We start from the raw sequence: 25,369 nt of genomic DNA, 5'->3' as shown, positions 1-25,369 counted from the left end.
CACGGCTGTCGCGCGCACCCCATTGGCAATAGCTATACATACACGGGTATGTAACCGCAACCCGAATTAATTAAAATGCGTCACATACAGCGAGCGCGGGACGCGCGCGCGCGTGCGCGAAAAGGGGGCGTTAGTGACGCATCCCCGGCAACGCCCAACGGTCAATCCAATCATGTCGAACAACGAGAAAAACGAACGCTGAACACCACAACCAATCTAAAATGCCACGCCTCCAAACGTCGGCGGCGATGGGAAAGCATTGCAAGTTAAAGCTACTAGATCACCTAACGCTACAGCACCAGACTTGGTAGGGCGAAGGCACCACTCGTTACATACAGAAAATACCACTCCCCGGGCGCGACCACCCCGTATCTACATGATTACCACAGCGCACACCGAACATTCAAACCGACCTACGAACGAACGCTAACACAAAGCCAGCCCAATTGTCAACACTCAAACGGCGCCGTGCTAGCCCGACCCGAGCGCTACACACCGACAGCCTGCGGCCCTAAAACCAACCAACGTAAAACCAACCTAGTGAACGTGCGCGGCCTCGGCGCCCCAATTACAGCCTGGAGAGAGGAGAGCAGAGGAAAGAGGGAGGCGGAGAGCGGGTGGCGCTACTCGGCCAGCCAGAGCGGCTGGTACTGCGACTTGCTGGGGCTGAGCGCCGCGTAATTGAAGGTGCCGGCCACCTGGGGGTGCCCGCTGAACACGCTCTGCATGTGGGCCGGCAGCGGGTGTCCGGACGGGTGGGCGGTCAGCACGGGCCGCGCCGAGCTGTGGTGCGCCGGCGGCGGCAGCAGCCTGCCGGTGGAGGTCACGCCCTGTCAGGCGGCGGTGACGCCGCACCTGCCCAGCGCGCCCGTCCCAAACACTGCCACGCGCCACGCCAGACAACAACACATCGCAACAACTGCGGATCTCCACACACGGATTCGGCAGCCGCACGGACGTCATTCGGTCACCGCGTCTGAGATCGCTGGCAGCCCACTGGTCACTACCAGGGCCACACACCGAGACGTGCGGTGACACCGCCGACACACCGGCCGGCCCGCCTGTCTGCCCGTGCGGACCGCGCGCGGCGGTCGGCCCCCTCTCCGTCCGTCACTCTGACTCACCCGGCCTGGATCTGCGCCACGGAGCGTCCGGCGGCGGCCGCCGCCAGGTACTGTCCGGCGGCGGCGGCAGCGGCCGCCGGCTGCGCGGCCGCCACGGCGTACACGGCCGCCGGCCGACGGAAGTCGCGGAACAGCTCTGGCGCCAGGCGCGGGCTGAGCGGCGCCAGCGGCGGCGGTTGCGACACCCACGGGCCCGGCGACACGTGCGCGGCGTAGTTCCTGGCCCTGTCGACGCGGCACACCGGCCCCATGCACGTGAAGAACGTGTGTTGGAGCACACGCCGCTACTTTACTACAAATGTTTTCAACTGATTACATATGACGAAGGACCAACGACTTCAGATCGTGTTTCCGTTAAAAAGCATACTTTCGAGCGGTTTGCTTGCAATGATCCTTACCGTCATGTGAGGTTCTAAGTGGTTTTCATAACTTCTGGTAGAAGTTCCGAGTCAAACAGAAAGTTCCAAATCAAACTTTGATCAAACCAACTGGGTTTAAAAAACGCTACGTGATTTGGGTGGCATAGCATGTAGGTGCTTCAGCATAATTTTACGGCACGACATCGATTGAACGGCACAATGTAAATCTCCACCGGACGTTGGAACGAAACAAAATACAACCGTGCACAAGTTTGTGCCGAGATGCCATGTCTCCGTCAATCCAACTCTGTCAGATTATTAACGCTATTCAACGATCTCATTCTGTGCTTAGACTAGAACCTTGACGTAATCAAAATGACTCATGAGCATGAGCAGCAGCACGCCCAGCCCAGGCGGCTCTAGTGCGCCTCACCTGTACGTGGCAGCGGTGGCCGAGGCGCGGTAGGCGGCGGCGGCAGCGGCGGCCGCCGCCGCGCCCGGGTCCGGCTGCAGCAGGTCACGGCCCGAGTGCAGCGGCCGCGCCGCCGGCTGGGAGGCGGCCAGCAGCACGGTGTCGCGGCCGGCCGCCGCCGCCGCCGCCGCAGCGGCCGCCGCCGCCAGGTAGTCGCGGTGCGCGGTGGAGACGGCCGGCGCGGGCGCCACCACGTAGCGCGCCGCCGGCTGAGAGTGTGCCGCCGGCGGCAGCACCTCGGCCCGGCTGGCGGTGCAGGCGGAGCACCGTCAGATACACCGACGGCGCGCAGACAGCCGGACAACGCACACCCAACACGTCACACGTGCAAGCTGAATAGCTGGCATACAACGCGCCACTTAGGAGTCTAGCACATCAGTTATCATATTATTATTTCCGCAATACGCCCACCACGACCATGTTCAAAAAAGCAACTTTTCAATCCCAACAAATCTAGGGAAGTGAAGTCGTGCCACAACTGCGATTTCCCACAGCAATGCGAACTTAGCACCGTCTCCCTGGTAGTGCCACTGCGGCGCACTCGCATCCTATATGGCCCAGGGATGTCCAAACGTCGCCAAAATATTACGGCGTAAAAAGAAGACGCGTGAAGACGCTACACAATTCAGGAGAGCATTTCATAACTTTCTACCTGAAGTTAATACACGATTCTGAGCGGTCCTAAATGTCCTAACCAGCCTTTAGGCAGGCAACTTCGGACACACGGAAGGTCCGAGCGCACCGACCGTGCCGATGACACAGCCTCTCGGTGGGGGCCGCCGGGCCGAGCGGGGCGGGGCGTGCTCACGGGATGCGGGCGCGGTAGTCGTCGCGGTGCGCGAAGTAGCGCAGGTCGTCGACGGCGGGTGCGGCCGGCGCCGGCTCGCCGGCCGCCATGTAGACGCTGTGGCGGCGACCGTCCCAGTCGCGCCGCTCGCGCTCCTCCGGCTCCGGTGGCTGGTTCAGCTGGTACTCGGACTGCGACTTGGCCAACAGCCGCTTCTTCTGCGACAGCGGCGCCGACGGCTGGCACCCGCTGCCCGGCCACGGCACTCGGTCAGCGCTCAGCACCGCTGTACATACACTTCACACAACACAATCGGCACAAGCCGTCCTTTAAAACTTCTCAACACACGCCAAGCAGCGACACAGGAATGACCACCGTGTCGATCACACCAGATCTCGGACCAGCCCGCAGCCGCCGCCGCCGCCGCCGCCGGGCTTGCGCGGCACGCACCTGGAAGAGGGCTCCGTCTTCACCACGACGACAGCCGGCTGCGCTTCCTCATCGCTGTCGTGTACCACCACCACGCGGGCGCGGTCCCGCCGGCGGCCCGGCAGGCTGGAGGAGGCCCTGCGCAACAACCCGGCGCCGGTCAGCGCCGGCGCTCCAATTCATCACACGAGCCGGCGCCGGTCAGCGGCCGGCGCTCCAATTCACCACACGAGCCGGCGCCGGTCAGCGGCCGGCGCTCCCGCCCATCACACGAGCCGGCGCCGGTCAGCGGCCGGCGCTCCAACCCATCACATGAGCCGGCGCCGGTCAGCGGCCGGCGCTCCAACCCATCACACGAGCCGACGCCGCGCCACCGGCAGCCGGCCGGACTGGGCCGGCGCCGGTCAGCGGCCAGCGCTGCCACAAGCATGGGGCGACGCATGGTTCGCCGGCGTCGACGGGGGACTCGGGTGGGAAAGCGACAGGACGCTGCGTTCACAGCTATAAGGCGGCGGCAGCGAGGCGCCGGCAGCGGAGTGATGGCACACCGAAGCCTCAATGCTAGTTGGACCCGCCACAATCTTCAAATACAGATGATCGAAAACGGCTTTCCAGCCAGGACGAAACGTCCATGAAGGCCACTGGTCCATACTTTACGGCCAATTCCTCGCCCGATTTATTCCTAAGATTGCCAGTGTCTCACCCAGTTAGAGTAAGCAAAGCTGGGATGCGTTGCCGCAACACGGCAAAACAAATACGGCAGCGGAAAGCCCGACCACGGAACACCACTTCAACGCCGTCTCTTCGACCGGAACGCGTCGCAGCTCCCCGAGCGATGCTATCGCGCCAACCACATCCACCCGGAGAGCGCAGCGCGCGCGTTACCCAGCTAGCCAGCGGACCCCTGGCACGTTCCAATGTGGACGCAGCGTGCGTGCGTGCGTGCGTGCGTGCGTGCGTGCGTGCGTGCGTGCGTGCGTGCGTGTGCGCGTTATCGCGTTAGTGCGTCAGCGACAGCGGGTTGGGGCCGAGGCCCGCCTGACCAGGTCCGTCTCCGGTATGGCGCCAGACACATACCGCGGACGGGGCGAGACCGGTGCTAGCCAGTGCACCACCCCCGGCACGGTCCCGCCTGTGCTGGTGGCGTCACCCAAGGCAGCTCGGGCCGTGCTCGGGTACGCGGTCGTTTGGAGCGATTTCGGAGAACGCCACGTAGCACGGCGCTGGCCGATGCCGGTTGGAAACCGACCCGCTCCGGGCGGTTGACGAGGCCAGGCGCGGCCGACGTGGCCGGCCTGCCCACGGGGGCGTGCGCGTGAGCAGACTAGCGACACCAAGCCAGGGACCGTGCAAGAGGGGAGAGGGGCGAGTTAGTGCTAGCAAGCCGAGCAGCCGGCGCCAGGGAGCAGTGGGGCCGGCGCGCGTGTCAGCAGGGTCAGCGTGTCAGTGTCAGTGTGCCAGCGCCAGAAAGCAATGGGGCCGGCGCGCGTGTCAGCAGGGTCAGCGTGTCAGTGTCAGCGCGCCGGCGCTCAACGGGCCGGGCGGGCGGCGGACGTACTGGTACGCGTCGTCGCTGGGCGTGACGGTGACGGACGGACAGGCGCTACTCTGAACGAGCACACTCGAGTGGCCACTGCTTCTGCTGCAACACAGGCAGACACAGACGGCGCTCAGCAACCGCTCGCGCTTGCGCTCGGCTCGGCTCGGCTCGGCTCGGCCCGCGCCGACCGCTGGCCGTGACCCACAGAGAGGGGGCGAGAGAAAGAGAGATAGGGGAGAGAACGAAAAAAAGAAAGAGAAGAGAGAGAGAGAGAGAGAAGAGAGAGGAGGAGAGAGGAGAGAGAGAGAGAGAGAGAGAGAGAGAGAGAGAGAGAAGAGAGAGAGAGAGAGAAGAGAGAGAGAGAGGGAGAGAGAGAGAGGGAGAGAGAGGGGGGAGAGAGAGAGAGGGGAGAGAGAGAGAGAGAGAGAGAGAGAGAGGAAAGAGAGAGAGAGAGAAGAGAGAAGAGAGAGAGGAAGAGGAGAAGAGAGAGAGAGAGAGAGAGAGAAGAAGAGAGAGAGAGAAGAGAGAGTAGAGAGAGAGAGAGAGAGAAGAGAAGAGAGAGGAAAGAGAAGAAGAGAGAGAAAGAGAGAGAGGAGAGAGAGAGAGAGAGATAGAGGAGGAGAGGAGAGAGAGAGAGAGAGAGAGAAGAGAGAAAGAAGAGAGAGAGAGAGAGAAGGGATAAGAGAAGAGAGAAGAGAGAGAGAGAGATAGAGAGAGAAGAGAGAGAGAGCCTTCTCTCGAGAGGGCCTCTCTCTCTCTCCCTCTCTCTCTCTCTCCTCTTCTAGGAGAGGAGAAGATAGAGATCTCTTCTCTCTCCTTCCCTCTCTCTCTCTCTCTCGTTCCTCTCTCATTTCTCCTTAGATACTCCTCTCTCTCTCTCTCTCTCTCTAGACTCTCTCTCTCGTCTCTTTCTCTATAGCTCTAGATCCTCTACCCTCCTTCTCTCTCTAGCTAGATATCTCCGGAGAGTTCTGTTGTTGCTCTTTTCTGAGAGTGAGAGAGAGAGGACTGGAGATCGAGAGAGAGAGAGAGAGACGGACGGGTGTCGTGCGGCCGCTCGTCGTGTTACTCACTGTTTGTCAGCTGGCGTCCGGCCGGCCTCATCGTCGCTGTCCGAGATGGTGATGACGGAGACGGCCGGCGACGGCGTGTCCCGGATGGTGATGGTGGGCTGGCCGCGCCGCGCCGCCGCGGCCGCCGCCGCCGCCCGCCGGCTGCTGCCGCTGCTGCTGCCGCTGGCGCCGGGCTCGCCGCCGCGGCGACATGGCTCACCTGTCCACGAAGCGGGGCCGCTCAGCCTCGGCCAGCTGCACACTCCGGCGTCCACACACGCGCACGCGCACGCGCACACGCACATGCACCCCCTCCCCCCCCCCCACACACACACCACTGCCCAGCACGCACAGCTGACGGTCAACAAACAAGACAAGGTCTCGCCGACCTCACACACAGCGCCAGTGTCTCAGAAATGGGCGGCCCTAACAAGCTTCAAACCAACGAAGATAACGCGGGTAGCACCGCGCCACCATCTTTAAACACAACCACTGACCAGCGCCCTTCCTGCTTCTCGAAGGCTGACGATCAGGTGCAACGTACAGATTCCGACGCTACCCTGACTATGGTATCGCCACTCTCCCGCAGCTGACCACAGTACCACTGCTCTCCCCCCTCAGCTGACCGGTCCCCGGTAACTGATCGGGTCTGACTTCCTCGCCGGGCCGGGACCGGGGACTCACCACTGCTCTCCTCTTTGGGCTTCTTCTTGACGGGGCTGATGTGCGTAGCCGGGTCCTTCTTCTCCACGGAGAGGGAGTGGGGCGCGGCCGGCGGTGGCCGCGGCTGCCCGCTCCGCTTGCTCGGCCGCTGCGAGGTGTACGTGTGCGCGGCGGCCGCGGCGGCCACCGGCGCCGGCGCTGGAGCCGGCGCCGGCGCGGCGCGCGGCCGCGGCACCATCTCGGCCGCCTGCAGCAGCATCTCCGGGTACATGGAGCCGGACTGGTCCTGCCGGACACCGGCAGCCGATACAAGCCAGCGCCGACACGGTCCGGCCCGGCCGCGCCGCCCGGCGCCAGCCGCGCACACCGCGTCAGCCGCCCCATACCTCCGCCAGCCGGCCCGCCAGCCGGCCGGCCGGCCGGCCGGCCGCCCCCTCCCCCGCCCCCTCCTCCCCCACCCCCTAGCCGACCGTAAACCGAACACATGTCACGTCTGTACAGAGCAGAGGCACCGGTATGCTTAGGTTCAGTAACGGGACCACTTGTAAACACACGCTCCCACCCGCGGCCTTTTCGCCTTGAGGCCAAGTGGTAACACGTTGTTACACTAAAAGCTGGTTTGGTTGAGCTAAGACAGTTTGCCTCCCTTTGCCTGCCTTCCAAAACAGCACACCAACGCCGCATTGCGTTCAGCGTCGACAACTAAACCGCCGTCACTGTACCCCTGGCCGCGGAGCTTTGTTACGTGGCTCAATACCCGCCCTATGGTGAGACAGGCGACGCCGCACAGCCTCAGCATCCGAGTGCGTCGTAATGGCCCGCCGACAACTGCAAAGGCGCCATGCTCGGGAGCCCCGCCCCAACCCCGAGCACCGCTGCTGTCAGCCGGCGCCGCGCCGCCGATGTGCCGGCCGTCCGTGTACCTGCAAGAAGGAGGCGCTTTCGACGAGCAGCGGCCGCTGTGCCAGACGCCAGTCAGCCGCCTCGGGCAGCAGGGCGGCCGATGGCTGCAGGGCGGCCGCCGCCGGCTGCTGCCACGACGGCACGAACGTCATCTGGCGGCTGCCGGCCGTCGGCCACGAGCCGCCGTTCTGCGGACACGGAACGGTCGGCGGTCAGACGGGGCTGGGGAGGGACAGCGCGGGCATCGCTGACGGAAGCAGCACCGCCCCGGGCGCTCACAACCGCCGGCTGCAGACCGCTCCTAAGGCGCCGTGGCACCGACAGCCATCACGGAGAACCGCAGTCAACAGCTGGATGTTCAGCCCGTCTGTCTGGCACTGCCAGTCCGCTACAAGGGCCGCACTATACCGTCGTAATCACGGCCTCTCCGGGGCCCGACCGCTGGCAGTCGCTCCAGGGCTGAGCAGGCGAGGGGGCGAGGGTACAAACACGACTACGTCCCCATGCACTCTACGAGGTGTCGGGCGGCAGGACGGTGGACTGGACAGTACTCACCGCGAACAGCATCTGCCTTCCCGACTGCTCTACCATCGACACGGGCACGTACTGCTGCTGAGGCACCTACGGGGGACACGGCCGGGCGTCAGACACGGGTGCGCGCGGGGACAGCGGACGGAGGGACGGACGGACAGGGGACGCCCGGGGCCACTAGTACTAGCTACCCTGCGCTACACTGCCGCCACACCGTGACAGAGCCGGGGGGGGGGCGGGAGCTCCACGGTGACGATGTACAGGGGTCGTGCGATACTGGCCGACGTCACGACTGTGCCGCCCGTGACGGCCCGTCACGCCGGCGCCCGTCTGAGTTCGTGCCCAGCGCGGCCGTCCGCGGCCGTCGCGGCGCCGCTCCCCGGTGCCGGCCGCCCCGACCGCCAGTGGGCGGCTCTCCCCATCAGCTACGTTACACATGGAGGCGAGATGGAGCGTAACCAACGCGCAACAGGGGAATTAGCCCGGGAGCGTGGGCAGACAAACGTTACGCTCCGATTGTTGCGAATCATGCGGAAATATTTGTCAAGAACAATATCAGGGGTAACGGGGTGCATGGTAACCAGTACGTCGGCTGAGCGCTACAAATACGCGCCACACCCCTGCTGGCCGGCCGTGCGTGGGAAGGTCGGGCGTGGCTGCTCCGGCTGGCACCACCGGCAACGGCCGCGGCCTCACCTGGTACGTCTGCGGGTGCGGCGGACACAGCAGCGACGGCACCAGCTGGTGCTGGTACGTGGCGGCGGCGCGCGAAGAGCTGTACTGACGCTGACTGCGCGGCTGGTAGAACTGGTACTGCAACACGGCCACAAGCGCCGGTTACCGCAGGTCACGCGGTTAACGGATGGCTCAGACGCTGTGCGTCGGCTTCACTGAAAACTGCCGCCTGGCACGCGCCAAAGGCACAGCACTGTCCAGCAGAACAGTGAAAATACTCAACGAGATCAGTCAGAGCGGGTTCAGGGTTCCACCGAAGCATGATCAGGCAGTAGCATTCCAGTTCAACGAATAAGTTTGTCGCCGGCCTTTTTGCCAGACCACATTGTGCGTACCTGTCCCCGGGCAGGCCTGGGCTGAGCCAGCCGGCCAGCCGATGTTGAATTGCTCAACAGCAACGACCACAGCGCCTCACACCCTCACAACGAACTATTCGCAAACAAGACCAACAAGACTGGGACTACAGACGCGCACGAGCGCGGCCAAGCCATCCACGCTTCTTCGACATCCCCCATATCATCCGACGATCGCCTCAGGCACGTGAAGGCCTGAGGAGCGTCCGGGCCGAGACCCCAGACCCCGCGCAGGGGGTCTCGCCGCTGCCATGGTCCGCGCACGCGCACTTGACGGCGCCGCTCCCGCCTACCTGGTTTGGCAGCTGGTTGTTGAACGTGATGGCCACGTTGCCGACGCTGGTGGGCACCAAGTTGACGAGCTGGGCGGCGGCGGCGGGCGGCGCGGCCGCGGCCGCTGCCGGCTGAGGCGTCAGCACGTGGCGGCGGCACACCTCCATCATCTGCACCGACGCCTTCACGTTGGCGCAGTGAGAGTAGTCCACCAGGTGTGATAGCGTTACGAACGAATGGTTCAGCGCGTCCGACGGCATCACCCGCCGCTCCTGCCGACACGAGGCGTCACGTCACGTCACGGCACGGCACGGCACGGCACGGCACGGCTGACGGCAATGATCGCTCCTACCGACACACGTCACGGTGTGCCCCTCGCCAGCACAGGTGGTGTAGCGCGCAGGCGTGTCACGTGCCGCCGACACCGGCCAGCACCCCTTCCCGCCTCGCTCGGACCCCAAGCTACATGTCAAGCGGGACAGTCTAGATTTGATGGACGAAACTATCTCTTTAATGGTTGACAAAGGGCAAGACACGGGTCTATTGGACGGTCATGCCGTGACCTAAACACGTATGTTACGTCATAGTCCCTGGTACCCGCGGTGTTGGGGGAAGCCCCAATACAGTCGACGCTAAATCTGGAGTCCGCTGCGATTGGGACTCCATCCCCGAGCTTAAGCGCCCCAGCCAGCGGCTGCCGCCCCGCCCCCTCCTTCTCATGCATCCCCGGACCGTGGCACAGGACAGCGGAGCGTCCCCGCAGGCTCGGCGGCCGCCCGCCTCGCCCACACACCTGATCCATGGTAAGCATGCGCTTGATGAGGTCGATGAACTCGCGGCGGTCCGTCTTCTCAGCCAGCAGCTCGCCACTCTCAAGGTCCTGCGGCACGTTCACTTGCGCCATGTCGTCCAGGCAGTTGAAAATGTACTTGCGCGCCTCCTTCGACTTGATGCCCGTCTCGGACTCGTGCTCCTCCGGCGTCTGCGGGCGGCGAGGACGTGGGACGTCACCGCCTGGCCAGAGTGCCGCCACAGCGACTCCAGCGCGGCAGGGCGCTCCGGCAGGGTGCTCCGGCGGGAGCCGCGCGGTGTGGCGTGTTAGCGCGACGTCTGTCTCTCAGAGCGCACGAACGTGTGAGCACTGAGGGCACGCACCTTGAGCCGCCAGCACGGGTAGTTCTGCTCCACGTCCCGGTAGAAGAAGCGCGTGGTCTTGGTGGCGTTGTTGAGCATGTGCTCGGGCGGCTGGCCCTGCGTCTGGCGGATGTAGCGGATCTGGTCGTACTCGGAGCTGCCCGGGTACAGCGGCCAGCCCAGGAACAGCTCGGCGATCACGCAGCCCAGCGACCACATGTCGATGGCCTCGCAGAACGGCAGGCCTGCGGAAAGCGGCGGGCCGACGCTCACACGCCACGTCCGGCGGCGGCAACACGCAGCGGCGAGGGCGGATAGACGGCCCGGCACTGCCGTAACGTGCGCTGGCAGCGGCCGCGCCCCCGCCGGCCGGCGCGTCCAATCGGCACGACAGGGCATCTGGGTCCATTTTTATAATTCGAAAATAATGAACGAAGCAAATCGAGCAACTCCATCCAAATCATTGTGCTTGGCCTACACAATGCGTGATCATATACATTTCAACATTTCGCGCAATAAAATGGCGCACGCGATAAGTCTGAAATCCTAAACAGGGCCGCGCTCGCGCCGGAACACTACATCTCCGCAGGGGTGTATTATCTTGTCAGCATCATTCACCACCTCATGGCATTAACTAATGCATCATCGGGTGAGCCAAGAAACAATCTACCCCGTAATAATCACACATATTTTGAGGGTACACTGCAGTAAGTGAGCAGGCTCCATTCGTCATGATCATGGCAGCCTTTAACATCAGATTATTAGGGCCGAACACAAAGTGAAAAAGTGGGAGCATTCCGGTAGTTCGGATGCTGAGGGAGGGGCTCTAAAGCATCAGAATCGTCTTTTAGCTCTTCAGCAAATGGCGTTCGAGACCTCCCTGCAAGTTCGAACCATTTAACCGCTCGGCCACGTGCAATGATGGCATCTTGTGTGAGAGAGGCTCCGCCTCGCCGACGATGCCCCTGCGCCGCTGTCGCGCCAGCTCCCACCGGCCCCGGACGGGAGCAGCACCCCCGCTGCTGGCGCTGTCCCGCCTCGGTGGCGCCCGGACTCACCCAGTATGATCTCCGGTGCGCGGTAGTAGCGACTCTGCAGGTATGTGTTGCAGACGGCCTTGCTGGCGTGCGAGGCTGAGCCGAAGTCGATCACCTTCACCCGGTACGGCTGCCGGTTCGGGTCCACCAGCATGATGTTCTCTGGCTTGAGATCGGCGTGGATGAGGCCCAGTTGCTGCCGGGGTGGGGCGGACACGGTCAGCAGCGGACACCGCCCTCCGCCGCCGAGTGCCGACGGAGCGGGGCGGGGTGGGGCGGACACGGTCAGCAGCGGACACCGCCCTCCGCCGCCGAGTGCCGACGGAGCGGGGCGGGGTGGGGCGGACACGGTCAGCAGCGGACACCGCCCTCCGCCGCCGAGTGCCGACGGAGCGGGGCGGGACGGAGCGGGACGGGGCGGACACCGCCCTCGGCCGCCGATCGCCGGCAGAGCGCAGTCCCGTCCTGCCCGGTCGGCGCGGTGTGATGGCCAATCCCGCATCGGCACGCGGTGATGGCTGAGGGATGCTATCGGCCCCAGGCATCGCCAATTCGGACCAGAAACGGCCCGGCTCACGGCAGCAGCACCGCCTGGCCATCGACACAACGGGAGACACGTTGGAAAAAAAACGCGGAGACGCAACAGTGCACTGGATTGCCATGACTAGCCTGTCAACCGGAGCCTCCACCAGTCAGCGCATAATGCCGTAGTACCCTTGCAATGCACTTGACTTAAGGTCGCAAAGAAATAGACGTCTGTCGCTACGCTCCCCTTTCGACAGGGCTAGTATGAGGAAACATGTCACTACCTTGAGTTTCAGAAGGGCCGTCAACACTTGCTGCAGGATGGGTCTGATGAACTTGAGAGGCAGTGGAGAGAACTTGTTTTGCTTGAGAAAGTCATACAGGTTCTGCTCCAGCATCTCAAACACCAGGCACGTATGGTTCTTGTGCTGGAAGCACTCGTGCGCTCGCACGAAGTTGAACTCGTCGGCATTCTCGTGGCTCAGACGGGACAGGATGGACACCTGCGGCGATGAGACGGCGGCGCGTGAGCACCTTCAAGCACAACGCTCACAAGTTACTCGCCTCATGTGGAGCCATGCCGTCATGGCGTTCAATAGCTTCTGACGAAGCAGCGAAAAGTTACAGACAGAAACAGAAAGTGGGACACGGGCCATGGAAGACGGCAATCAACATGTACAATTGTATATCTTAGACCTGCAGGGAAAACACAGAAACAGTTGACATGACATCCTTGGCAGATTTTGAGCCCAGAGATTCCGGCGCATCCTTACTGAGCCAGTAACTATATATTCCAGGCGCCCGTCAGCACGTAAAACGTCAACAATCTGTCAAAGGCGGCACCAGCTCGAGATAAGTGACCATGCACCAGACTGGCGGGGGACAGCCTCCATCCTCTCCACAACCGCCGACCCACGCCGCCTCACCTCGATCTGGCCCTGCCGAGCGTACGAGGGATGGTTCTTGAGAATCTTCATCGCCACGATCTCATTGGTGCCTTTCTTCCAGCACTTGACCACCTGACCAAATGTGCCGCGGCCCAGGAACTCCAGGACCTCATACTGTGGGGCGGCGCCGAGATCACCACCGTCACCAGCCCGCTCGAGATCACCACCGTCACCAACCCGCTCGAGATCATCAATGACGCTCAGCATATCAGATTACCGCAACTGGCCGCCCACCTTCACAAATGTAACCGCGGAGCTGCAGACAAGCATCAAACATTGTCTCCCCAGCCCAATCACCACCGCCTTCTCAGCGTCGCCATTTAAATGCGGGAAACTTACTGCAGAGCCGGCGTAACTGGCCCGTGAAATCGTATTTAGGGAGGCGTGCATCTCTGATCGCTGGCGTACTTAAAAATAGAAGACTGGTTTCATCTCCGCGGAGCTGTCAGGGCATCTGGCTTACGTTTGCATGCACCCTCACGCGAACTCAAACAAGATATCGCCTTGTTCGGGAGCCCCTCCCCATTGCTGAGGCTTTAGTGAGTCTCTGCGTGTCGTCCGCCACCCTTGCCGGCTGGCGGCGACATTGCGCTACAATCCGACACAGCGCCGGCCGCGTGGGCCCGTGTGCGCCGGCCGCACGCCCGTCGGCAGCTCACCTGGTTTGTGAGGGAGCAGAGCACCTCGTGCTGCACCAGCTGGTAGTCGCCATCGGTGGAGGAGCCGGCCGCGGCCGCCGGCTTGCTGTGGGACGTCGTCGTGCTGATTTGGGCCGACGACTCGTCGCCGGCATAACACTCTCGGCTCGCAGTCGACTTTCGCTGCAGGACGGGTTGGCGCTGGTCAGCGGCCACACAAGACGCGCCATCGGCGACCCCCAGAGCAGGGTAGGCACCGCTCAGCTGACGCAAGTGCCGGCGCAGACGAGACGCGCCACAGGCCGCCACCAATGTTGCGTCATGTGACTATCCTACATAAACGTCACACAGCAGACGACAAGGAATAGCGATTGCGACAAGACCTAGATGACAGCTGGTATGGTTTTAGGTAGGAATATATCTAGCGCCTTACAGTGTGATAAGTCCAAGTAGGCCACCCTCAGCGAGTGGATTAATATGAAAGCCCCAGAAAATTAAGGCTGACGCACGTGAGAAACTTAAAATCGTTGACGCAAAAATGGCCTTTCTGAGAAGTCCGGAAAATTTGTGAGTCTTCGGTCTGAAATCACAAGCGCGGACGGTGCTATTCGTCTGAAATGCCGAGGACGTTTCCACTACAACAACATCGGCAATAAGCACACAAGCAATAAGCAAGCAGGGTCTCTCGTGGGTCCTGGCGGCAGCAGGACGGACCGGCTAGAACCCAAACCGTAAATAATATAACGTCGTCCAACGTCGGTCCCGCCCCGTGTCTCCAACAGACCAACACATAACACCAGGCCTGGCGCAGTTGCTAACCAAATCCGCCACTGAAAACATTCCGCTGTCGCGATGCAGCGGCGGCAAAAACAAAACCACCGCTCAAAAAGGCGGCAACTAGTCAACCTCAGGGCGGACGCCAGCCCGTGTCGCGCCCCCGCCGATGGGGGAGGAATGGGTGCCGCACCTTAACGCCGCACCGCTGGTAGGTATCTAGACGTGCGGCCTGGCGCACCACGCGCGCCTGCTGGCTGTGACTGGGACTGGTGCCATGGCCGGGCCCGTACGTGTCGGCTCTGTACTCCTGCGGGCACGGCTCCAGCTTCCGCCGCTTGCTGCTCACCTGTCGACACAGCAGCGCCCGGCGCCCGGCGTCAGGTGACAGCTCGGCGACCGGACGTGGCGCGACGCCACAGGTCACGTCAGGCCAGGTCAGGTCAGGTCACATCAGCTCACATCAGCTCACATCAGGTCACACCAGGTCGCGCCAACCGCCTCGACTCGCAACCCGCCGAACAATGACACACCATTCACACACCAGGCCGACACAGTGCAGACGGCAGCCGGCCCGAGCCGCGGAGCACAGCCCTCTCGGAGGAGCCGGCGGCCGGCTCCATGCGGATCAGGCGGCCCCGCCCTTCAGCGGGCTGGGCCGCACCTCATGCGGTCCGGTACGGCAGGCGTCCCGCCCGTCTTTGGAGACGGTGACTCACCGGCGCCGTGTGGCCAAGTGCATTTACACGGCCATAGCGCTGGCGGGGGCGCGCGCGCGCGCGCCGGCCTGCCCACGGCACCGGGGCGGCCAGGCGCGGCCACGGCTACGTGCCGTCCAAAGCGCCCCGCCGCCCACACAAACGGCCGGCGCGCGATGACACCGCGTCACGTTCACAAGGTCACGTGGGTCAGGCGTGCACGACGCTCCGGCGTTGACGTTGCCGGTCCAGCGGCCGGAGCCATAGGATGGCGGCCTTGTTGTTCATTTGCCCTGGGCTCGGGTCCCACAAAGACCGGCCTTTTAGTCCCATCACACGCAGCTGTCAGCTCGCCACTGGCCCCCAAGGAGCGGCCTGGCCCAAGACTGCCGTGGCAAACACTGTGCTGCACGGGAGATCGGGATATTCCTTCGCGACCATGCCTGGCAAAACGACCGGAGACAGAACCATCCGCCGGACGGGAATGCGGATAATTGAGAATCGAATCTAGGTTACAAGCAACAGGCTTTGTTCATGCAACCTGAGCCCGACACCACATAAAGCATGTTAAGCAAATTTCCAAGGCTGGTTGCCGAAATCACCGACTGGGTCTGGAATGCTATGGCATCTCGCCTTGACTGCCGACTGAGCCCAACAAATAAAATTAAAATCACGACAAGTTTGATGAGTGATTTATCCCAAATATTTACTTTACAAATTCCACATAACTCTTCCACGAGCGCACACAACTGGCCGTCTCCACAATGACATCACTGACTCCAGCAAATCAGGAAACAGCACTGACATCTCCGAAAACGCCACAACGGCAGAGTGACCCAGCCATGTCACCGAGATAACTCAACGACGCTCCACATGACAGCAAGACCCGACAGCCACCCGGAGGTCCTGCTCAGTCCATAAGCTGCAGCTTTTTGGGGGAACCGAGGCCACCGCTAGCTGGCTGCTCTGTGCTAGCCCCTAAATAGCTACACAGTGAGCGAACTCAATCAACACTCTACAACCGCGCCCAACGCGCGAAAGTGGGTGACGATACTTCACTTGCTGACCGGTGTCGATCCATTTCACTAACTTTTAGGGGGCAATCAGCCGTCTCAATGCTACGTCAAAACGTGAGCCAAAACGCGTTATCCTCGCGGGGAGGAGCGGCGCATGCGTGCCATGACTGCCTTTACTGGGAGAGGGACCTGACTGACGTCCCTCCGGCAGACTGCTGACCAGTTAGCAAACCTTGCTGGCATTGCGGCACCGTTCAGACGCGGCAGACACAACCCTCCGTTTGATGCGTTTCAGAGCTACATGTACCTTGTTACCGATGATAAGAGGTTCCAAAGTCGACAGTCCATTCTGACGACTTGTAAGGTATTGTGTTATGATATTTGTGGCATCACTCATGCGACAGGGAGCAACAGTGTTTTCCAGTGATAATGATCAAGGCTATCAGTCATCAATTGAGTTGATCCCATTTTTGTTTCTACATTACCTTGCGCAAGGCATGCATTCTATTGCCCTGATGGTTTTCAAGACCACTGAAAAATCTAAGGTCCAAAAGCATGGCTGCAAAGTACATTTTGGGGTAACACTTCCACTGCACTGTTACACAAAAATATCCTGCTGGTATCCTCCAGTCAATGGGCTACAATGTGCTCCTTGAAGGCTTGCAGTCATTATAATATATAATGTTCTCTTCAGCATTCAATGGCAAAGAATGTCATCTCTGGGCACAGGCAGCATGAGAATGGCACTCTGCAAGCACACCATGCGCTTCTGGTACGCGTTCTACATTTGTTTATCATCAACCACCAGAAGCACATTTTAGGCCAAATAAGGTTGATCACCACCACCTAAATAAACATGCCTGAACAAAACAATAAACATGCCTGAAATTACACCATCTCTTGCACTGCAAATTCCTGGTTTAGCACATTGCTGTTGTCAGGCTACCTGCAAAAGTTGTTCTGTGCTCCAGAATGTTGTTTTTTAGGAATTCATTCCCAAGCACCCTCATCGACCTGAACTGGAGAATTCCTGACAAATGTCAAGGAATAAATATGTGCCTCTAACTGTATTTTGGACCAAATGGCAGGGGGTGCCTTAACCCCACCAGAGATGCAAGCACCCTACTGAAAGGATGAAATTTGTAAAGCTTAAAGATACTAGCAGTTGAAGATCACCCAACTTGAGATAGCTGTCACAACAAATAAATTTATAAATATAAGTCAACACAAACAATGTAGTACAAAAGTTATAAACCATCTGAGGAAAACAGAGCAAACAATAGCACACAAGTTGGACAGATTGACTGTGTGCTTATTAAAAGAAGTTGGATGGCTTGCAATTCAGTGTTGGGAAAGCTACATAAAATCTAAGCTTCACATTCCAACATTATTTCAAACATCCATCATTTCATATCTCCCACTACTGCTAGCACTTGTTAGAGTTGCCCATCTCAGAACATTTTAAGTTACTGAATGGCACTCCTATCTACTTTATGAATGGATAACACATATTTGGGTAAGGGAGGTAACAGTGTAGCCATGCCACACTTTGCAAAGCTTTGGGCAATTGAATAGTAGATTTGTTATGCAAAAAATCAGCCGCACCTTGTTAGGTTGCTCACGCATGGTACATCAAAATCAGAGCATGGCTGCTGGCAAAGGCTATTTCCAGGCCATTGTTCAATTTGATGCAACAACAGTGTTGCATGAAGCCACACAGCTCTGGCAGTTTCTTAGGCAATGCACCATACAGTTCCAAGCTACAATAAATTTCACTGACCTAGGATTAACTTCAAAGGTAAGACCTGGAACAAAAGCAGCTAACTTTCTGAACTTAAGAGCTTGCCTTACAGGTAAGCTTATGGTGCTCCTTTCAAATTTATTAATGACAGGGACTTTAACAGATATGTTCCATGGCTGCTTTGAAGGTCAGAGTAGGTCACTGAACCAATATGTCAATTGCTCCTATCACAACATACCAGAAATCTTGTAAGTTTAAGACCATCTTGACCATATAAAAGTCAAACAAGGTCACTGGCCTTAAAAAGACACCATGAGCATTCTGCTTAGAACAGGTATATAGGTTCATGGCAGTTGGAAGAGAAGGTCTAGGGACACTGGACACATATCTTGAGTTTGACCTTGTTTGACCTTATTTGGTTCTGAGGTCATGATTCAGCACCTCCAAATTTTGACCAGTGGGTCACAGGCCAACCCATGATGTGAATCTTGTGTCTCTACCTACTTTAGTTTTTGAGATCTCAGGGGTTAAACTGCCTTCCCCCCCCCCCCCCCCCCCCAGCCATGCAAGGGGCATTCAACTAGCCACCCAGGTGCAGATAAAAGGGAGTGTTGCATGATTTGGCATAGTTCACAGTCCCGCTCTTCTTAAAACCTAAATCCTTCTGATTTCTGAGCTACATGCCAATGAAACTTGTAACTATTTTGAGGAAACCACTTCAAAGTCACCCAGGCATCCATGTCAAGATGTCATTGAAATCCTGTCATTCTATTGAACTTATGGTGATCAAGACCATTACAAATACCATTGTTGAGTTCTGCACATCTGGAGTTTGTGATCCTGACATAATAGCCTTGAATTGGCTCTCAATGAATGTTTTGCAAGGTATGATAACACAATGACAAAATGGGAAGCATATTTACTAAAAAGAGAAATGGTGTTGTATGGAGCAGTGTTTTCTCCCTAAAAGTGTTCCAAAAGTCACAAGTGAACTCCTTCCACCATATCTGATGTTTGCTTCAAGATCTTCAAAGGTGGGAAATTCATTTAAGGTACTAACACTGGCAAAAGAACTGAGCATAGAAACTGACTATGAGCCAGGCAGTAAAAATCATTGACATGCCACATTGTTTGCCTCTCAGAGTTTGTCTGGGCCTCAGCACTCCTCTTGACAAGGATTTTATACTAAATGGGCTGGGCCTTTGGGTCTCTTTTGGGACTCTTTAATGGGTTGGCAAACAAAGACCCAGCTAGCCCCTGATTTACCACATCTGGATGAGGCACTACATTCCCCCTGGCTGTTAACATAAGACAAGTCCGACCTTAAGGTGGTTCATTCAATCAACCACTGACATGCTATGCAGTATGGCAAATGACAAAACTGCTATTATTTATCATCATGAGACACTATTGTGTGGCCAGATAAAGGCTATGAGGTCAGATGAAAGAAGAGAATAAAATATGCTCTGTGTTGCTTATTGGGCCTACCAAGTGCAATAAGAAATAAGCCACCTCAGAACTGTTGCAGCATAACATTGATTTCTGGCACTGTTCTGGAGCATATGACACATGTGGGGTCATGGGTGTTCCATGCAGGGATAACAGTGGTTACATGTACACACATGGTTGAGAAAGTACAGAATAAGGCCAGGCTGGCAGTCATATGCCAGTAATTGGCAAATGGAAGCAGCTTGCCCTTTGGTCAGGTCTTTACATACTGTTTGTTATTATTGCTCCTGACATACACACCTTTGCCAGCTTGCCGACTAGCCCACTTGTGCATGCTCTATGATAATTTTATAATGTTCCAGAACACTGCATTTACTTGTTCCTTCTGTCATAATATTGCACTTCCCCTAGTATATTTGAATACCAGTCAAGCTTCTGCGACAGGGATGCTCAATTCTTTCAAATGCTATGTCCATCCAACCTTTGGAAATAATGGGGGCCAAGTCTGGAGAGTAATCAGGTTTTTGGGCTATACTTTCTTGCTGTCCACATTCATCATACCAAAACTATTTGTGCAGAGCTTTCTACTGATATAGCTTACAGCCTATTTTAGAAATTACATATATCAGCATTATCACATTAGCAAGGCAGTGGTAAAAGAATAAAACACTGTGACAACAAACAAACAAAACAAAGTGAACCATTCAAAACCAGTTGGGGAGTGCCGCATCAAATAAAACAAAGAAATGCAGGTAACATTTGGCTAAGTGTCTCAAAGATACTAGGTTCTCTTTTGGCCAGTCATCTGCTGGCCTTCCCATTTCAGTCATGTCAAACACTGCACTAAGTCTGGAATTGTTCTCAGTGTTGCCAGATTAAGTCAAGTATCTTTCTACCAGAACCAACAGGTAAAAGCATAGGTCTATGCTCTCATCTTTACTATATGCAGTCTGATATCATCAAGCTTTATCTTGAATCATAGCCTGCTACTAATAGACAGCTTCTGATACCAATACAGATATACAAAAATATACACTAGGAGTAGAGTAAGATGCAAGTATATGCAGGAGAATCATTTCTGAGAACACTAGACAGCTGATCATTTTCCAAAATGTGCTACAAAATAAACCTCACTATAATTGGCATAACTCTTATTACAAATGATAAACATCCTAATAGCATGCTATTGCTTTATGGTACTCTTATTGAGCTTCAGTTCATGTTGTTTTTAGATCATGTTTGCCTATATAACTTTCCTATATGACCAGGAAAGCAACATATAGTCATTAAATGCCTCTTAAACAGAACTCATAGCATACTTAAATACAGAACTTCTTAAAACCTGTATATCTGTAGATGCACTGGGTTCTAGGACAGCTTTCTACAGAACAACTCATCCAGCAGGACTTATCTACTTAGGTGCAAAACTGCAGTTTCAACAATGATCTCAAGCAAGAATGTTCCCCTTGAGGCATACCTTCTAATTTGGGACAACTTATGGAAAAATTTAGGACCTTCCCAGCAAACTTCAGGGGAGACATTTCTTAATTTGGCTTTTGAAGGCACCAGAACATGTTACATGATGTATCTATCTGGGAAAACCACAAAATCATCACATCTAGTGGTGAATCATGTGATAATCAAATCATGTGACATGCTATGTTAACAGCCTGTCTAAAATGTGCAGTTCACCTCCCAGATTGTGGCAGTATTCCATCTGCCCTGAACATCACACTGGCATGTTTATCATGGTTTGCAAACTGGCTGCAAAACTGCAAAAAGCATCATGTTATACCAAACATGCCTGGCACAACAGCAACATCCAATCTTATGTGCATTTAATTCCAGTAGCACACAGTGCTGCCAATTTCAGTGTATACAGAGCCAATGTTTCAAGGAATTATGATGCTGAGAGGGAAATTTTCACAAAAGTATCTAAAAAGCTGCATACTGAGGTGATCAGTAAAATCAATGCAACTTGTGCTAGCTTTGAGTTTAGCAAAGAAGCATGAGGTTCAATACAGATGTTCCATAGATGTCCATCATAGATGTATTTTTTCAGGCTGGACTGGCTAGTCTGTATGATTGGATCTGGAATATGATAATATCTGGGCCAACAATTTGAATATACTTATCTATATGCTGTAACTCAAAGATAAAATGAAATACCTAGCTCAAACTACTTCTTCCATGACCTGCCTTTGACGATAAACACATTGCATGAAAAATCTAGCATAACAAAGCTAAATTCTGATACTTATATGTGCTAACTTGCCTCACATGGAATGCACACACACACAGTACATGTGCTGCTTCACCCATAAAACATCTTGACACAACTGCACAGCCAAATGCCCAGCTCAATGCACATAGCACACATGCACTTCACCTATGGAAACATCTTGACACAACTGCACAGCCAAATGTCCCAATCAAATGCACTTACATGTAAGGCTCCTGTGGCCAGACTGCTACTACTACTTGCTGTATCCACCACAAACTGAGCATTCATCACCAAGTCCTCCACATATGCCTCCAGTCCTGACTGCCTGGACCACCTTTCCACAAAGCCCCAGCAACACACAGCCACTGGTGCTGGTGCACTGATGCACTCAGTGGAAGGCGATCACTTGCTTAATGTCTCATGGTCTTAGTCCCTGTGAAAGCACAAGAACATCTTAGATAACGCATATTTCACATGTAGACTATGGTGACCCTCCAACCACGTTGTTTACTGTTAGTCATGTGCAACGCAGTTCGCCAAGGGCAATAACCTCAATCTTCCGCGGCCACATAGCATGGACAGACACCTCAAGTTAAAACATATATGTGGCACGAATAACAAAACCTCCATCCTACGATCTACATCTATGTCCACCACACATTACCTCTCATATATCGACACAGAACCCAAACTCCAACACAACGCCATTTTCTCAGAAGAGAAAGTAACCGACATCTAGCGGGAAAATATTGTGCGTGATCAGACGAAAACTTCGTCAAACTACATTTTATTATTTTCAGATTCTTTGTCTTCTATTTGCACACTTCGTGCTCTGCCACTCATATGAAAGGCAGTAAAACTGCAAAAATGGAGATAAATTACTACTTTAATGTATAACTTTTACAGTTTGGGCATTCTTAACTGGTCGAACCGCAGCTGCTTTAAATTGGTCCCTAAAATAAACGAAATAATGTCAAAAAAGTTCACCCTGTACTCCCCACGCGGTTCACTTCAAATGGGCTCATTCAGCGGAGCCAGAGCTAGCAACAGACCCCGCCGTAAGACGGAGAGTAAGGGAACAATGGGGCGATCACTTCATAGAGGCATTGAGTCAGGGCGGCGTAAAAGGAGGGCAGTGGCAAAGGCGTCGTTTGTGTGTATTGTCGGGGTCGCGGGGGTTGAGTCCAGGCACTGCAGCCAGAGCCTTGGTGGGGGATATAGAGTTGAATGAAGGACCTCTGATAGAAAAAGCCCTCCCCCCAAATAAAATCGCTGGATATTATCCATTTGATGATGAGCGCATGTTCTCTATATTTTTATTTTTACCTTCCATAGCTGGAACAGAAGCCAGAAGCCACCAGCTCTAAATTACCTGCCTAAATTGTATAGTCCACAAACAAGAAATCATGCGTTTGGCGACTGCATGAAATAAATCATCTAGCCAGCATTCCCAAATGTCCATTCCCATTCTACACGGGCTAAACGTGGGGCAACTGGGTTAATGTGCACATGGTCTACACATGGGCTTTTAACTGAACTCCCGCTGGGTCCCGAATGGGTGCCCCCATCATTTCATATTTTCGCATGCACCAGAAATGTTGGTGCCTCGTACTGTCACGCCGGGATTCATCACTTCAAAAAGAAATAACTCGCAGCAAAAGAGTGCGTGCTTTGATGGGATCCTATGTGGGCTATATGTGGGCAAGCTGGACTCATGTTAACATGGGCTGCGGGTGGGCTGGTATCTAGGCTTGATCTGGGGCCCAGATGGGCTGCCCATATGTTACAGCGCAGTAAAGCTGCCATATACACAATATTGATGTGTACACCAGTTGTTTCCATCGCCTTGGTTTTATCCTACCGTGTATAATTATTCTAAAACATGGGACTGCTGCCAGGAATGGGTTCATGTGTGCTGAGCACGGGCTACTGCGCTCAAGTCCATGTAGGTTGCAGGTGTGCTGGCATTTGGGTTCTATCTGGGACCGATGGGCTGCCCATACGCTGCCATATTTGACATAGGCGCATTAGGCTTGTTACTTTGTACTCGCGCGTTAGATTTTTCTTACCAAGTACCAATGAGTACATAAGAAAGGAGAGCGGCACGAGTTGGGACTCATCTGGGATGTTTGTGGGTAGGTTGGGTTCATGCTAATGTGGGCCGCAGGTGGACTAGTTTTTGGGCTCCATATTGGACCCACATGGGCTGTTCATATGCTATATACGCAATAAGGTTGCCACGTACACAATTACGTGGGTATCGATTATTTTCATTGTTTTGGGCTTTTACGATATCGCGTACAACTATCTTACAAGATAGGACAGCTGGCTGGACTGAGGTCCGCATGGGCTGAGCATGGGTTAGCTAGGCTCACACCCCTGTAGGTTGCATGTGCGCTGGCATTTGGGCTCCGTCTGGGACCCAGATGGGTTGCCCGTACGCTGCCACATCTGGCACAGGTGCATTAGGTTTGCTACTTTGTGCTCCCTCGTTGGATTTTTCCCTATCATGTACAAATGAGTACATAACAAAAGAGAGTAGCACGGGTTGGGGTTCATATGGGATGCATGTGGGCAAGTTGGGCTCATGTCAACATGGGCCGCGGGTGTGCTGGTCTTTGGGCTCCATTCGGGCCAAGATGGGCTGCCCATATGCTGACAGTTTTTACACTAGTCCATTGATTTTTGTACTTTTCTCTCCATGGTTGGAAACTGATTGTGCAAACCAGTTTGGCACAAGGATGAGCGGCATAGACTCAGATCTAAACGGGTCGCAGGTGGGCGGGCTGGCCACATGCCAGCATGTGATGCAGGCAGGCCTTGCCTGGGCCCCTATCTGGGACCCAGATTGGGTGCCAATATACTATTACCTTGACCACGTATGTAATAATTGCCGTGCCGTGTGCTTCCTGGTTCGGTTTTACCCTGCCATGCACGAAGAAGTGGGACAGCTGGCATTGCTCTCATCCCCGTGGGCTGCCCGTGGGAGAGCTTAGCTTATGTCAACATTGACGGAATCATTATCATGTCACTTGAGGCAATTGGTGTGTTCCCTGTCAAAAGTGTATGCTCTATATATATTATACTAGTGTAAAGGCATGGAGTGAGCCCTCCACTTAGTTTTCACTAGTTGATGGGTCATTAGTCGCGTTTACAGGTCCCCGGTAATTACGGGTGTCAGCAGACGACCGCTGACCGGTCGCCCGCAGGGATCTCGGCAGTGGGGAGTGAGGATTTCGCATCCCTTCAGGGGCGCGGAGGTGCCGGTCAGCGGGCCGGCTGGCTGGGTGGGCCGGCTGGCCAGGTGGGCCGGTAGCACCGAGCACACCGCCAACCGCTGTCCACTATAATCTTGGTAAAAGTTTCTGGTGGTTGCGCGCAACTGATCACATGCAGTTTCTTTGAGCTGCTTGGTGTCCAAGGAATTTAGGCCCAGAGGGCCACGTTTGAACTGATCGACAGCTTTAGTGTCAGAAGCTCGGCACGGACGACTCGTCTCAATTGAACTTATCGACAGCTTTAGTGTCAGAAGCTCGACACGGACGACTCGTCTCAATTTAACTTATCGACAGATTTAGCGGCAGAAGCTCGGCATGGACAACTCGACTCAGTTGTTTCGCTGCTTGCAGGCTAATATTCCAGCTGCTAACCATCTGTAAGGACTTTCAGCATGAGGGGAATTTTTATCCGTCCCTGGCATTGGTGGTTGGGTGGTGCGATTGACTAGTTGGCTCTTGACCGTATTTGATTGGACAATGTGTCTGCTCAATGTAATAAGCCTGGAACCAGCCCTCCCAGCTGAAAAGGGCTACCTGACCATTCTGCTTCTTACAATTTACTGTACGACCAGTTTTTATGAGCTTGCCGATAATTTGTATGCAACGACATTTCTACGTCAGGAGAGTATTCGGACATTCCATCTTATTGCTTCTTTTCACCTCAGCCCCAAATTTGCTTTTTATGAA

At 55.9% G+C, this 25,369-nt stretch overlaps 1 protein-coding gene across 1 annotated transcript; it reads right to left on the bottom strand.

Moving 5' to 3' along the window:
* Positions 1-623: 623 nt before the first annotated feature.
* On the bottom strand, positions 624-22,144 carry Hipk (Homeodomain interacting protein kinase). The gene is made up of 21 exons (XM_037230817.1): positions 22,069-22,144; positions 21,627-21,837; positions 14,470-14,625; positions 13,524-13,685; positions 12,844-12,978; positions 12,202-12,420; positions 11,414-11,588; positions 10,377-10,600; positions 10,015-10,203; positions 9,242-9,493; positions 8,557-8,673; positions 7,885-7,950; positions 7,350-7,517; positions 6,448-6,712; positions 5,785-5,983; positions 4,730-4,813; positions 3,193-3,309; positions 2,764-2,991; positions 2,148-2,201; positions 1,229-1,349; positions 624-722 (listed from the first exon to the last, which is right to left on the bottom strand). The coding sequence occupies exons 2-21, from the start codon at positions 21,690-21,692 to the stop codon at positions 624-626; spliced, it is 3,096 nt and encodes a 1,031-aa protein (XP_037086712.1). The 5' UTR covers positions 21,693-21,837; positions 22,069-22,144.
* Between the last annotated feature and the right edge of the window lie 3,225 nt (positions 22,145-25,369).

This window comes from Pollicipes pollicipes, unplaced genomic scaffold (assembly GCF_011947565.3).
Source record: "Pollicipes pollicipes isolate AB1234 unplaced genomic scaffold, Ppol_2.1 Scaffold_6686;HRSCAF=7923_pilon_pilon_pilon, whole genome shotgun sequence".
NCBI lineage: Eukaryota > Metazoa > Arthropoda > Thecostraca > Pollicipedomorpha > Pollicipedidae > Pollicipes > Pollicipes pollicipes.
Note: the sequence above shows the minus strand (reverse complement) of the source record. Positions and strands in the feature narration are given on the sequence as shown.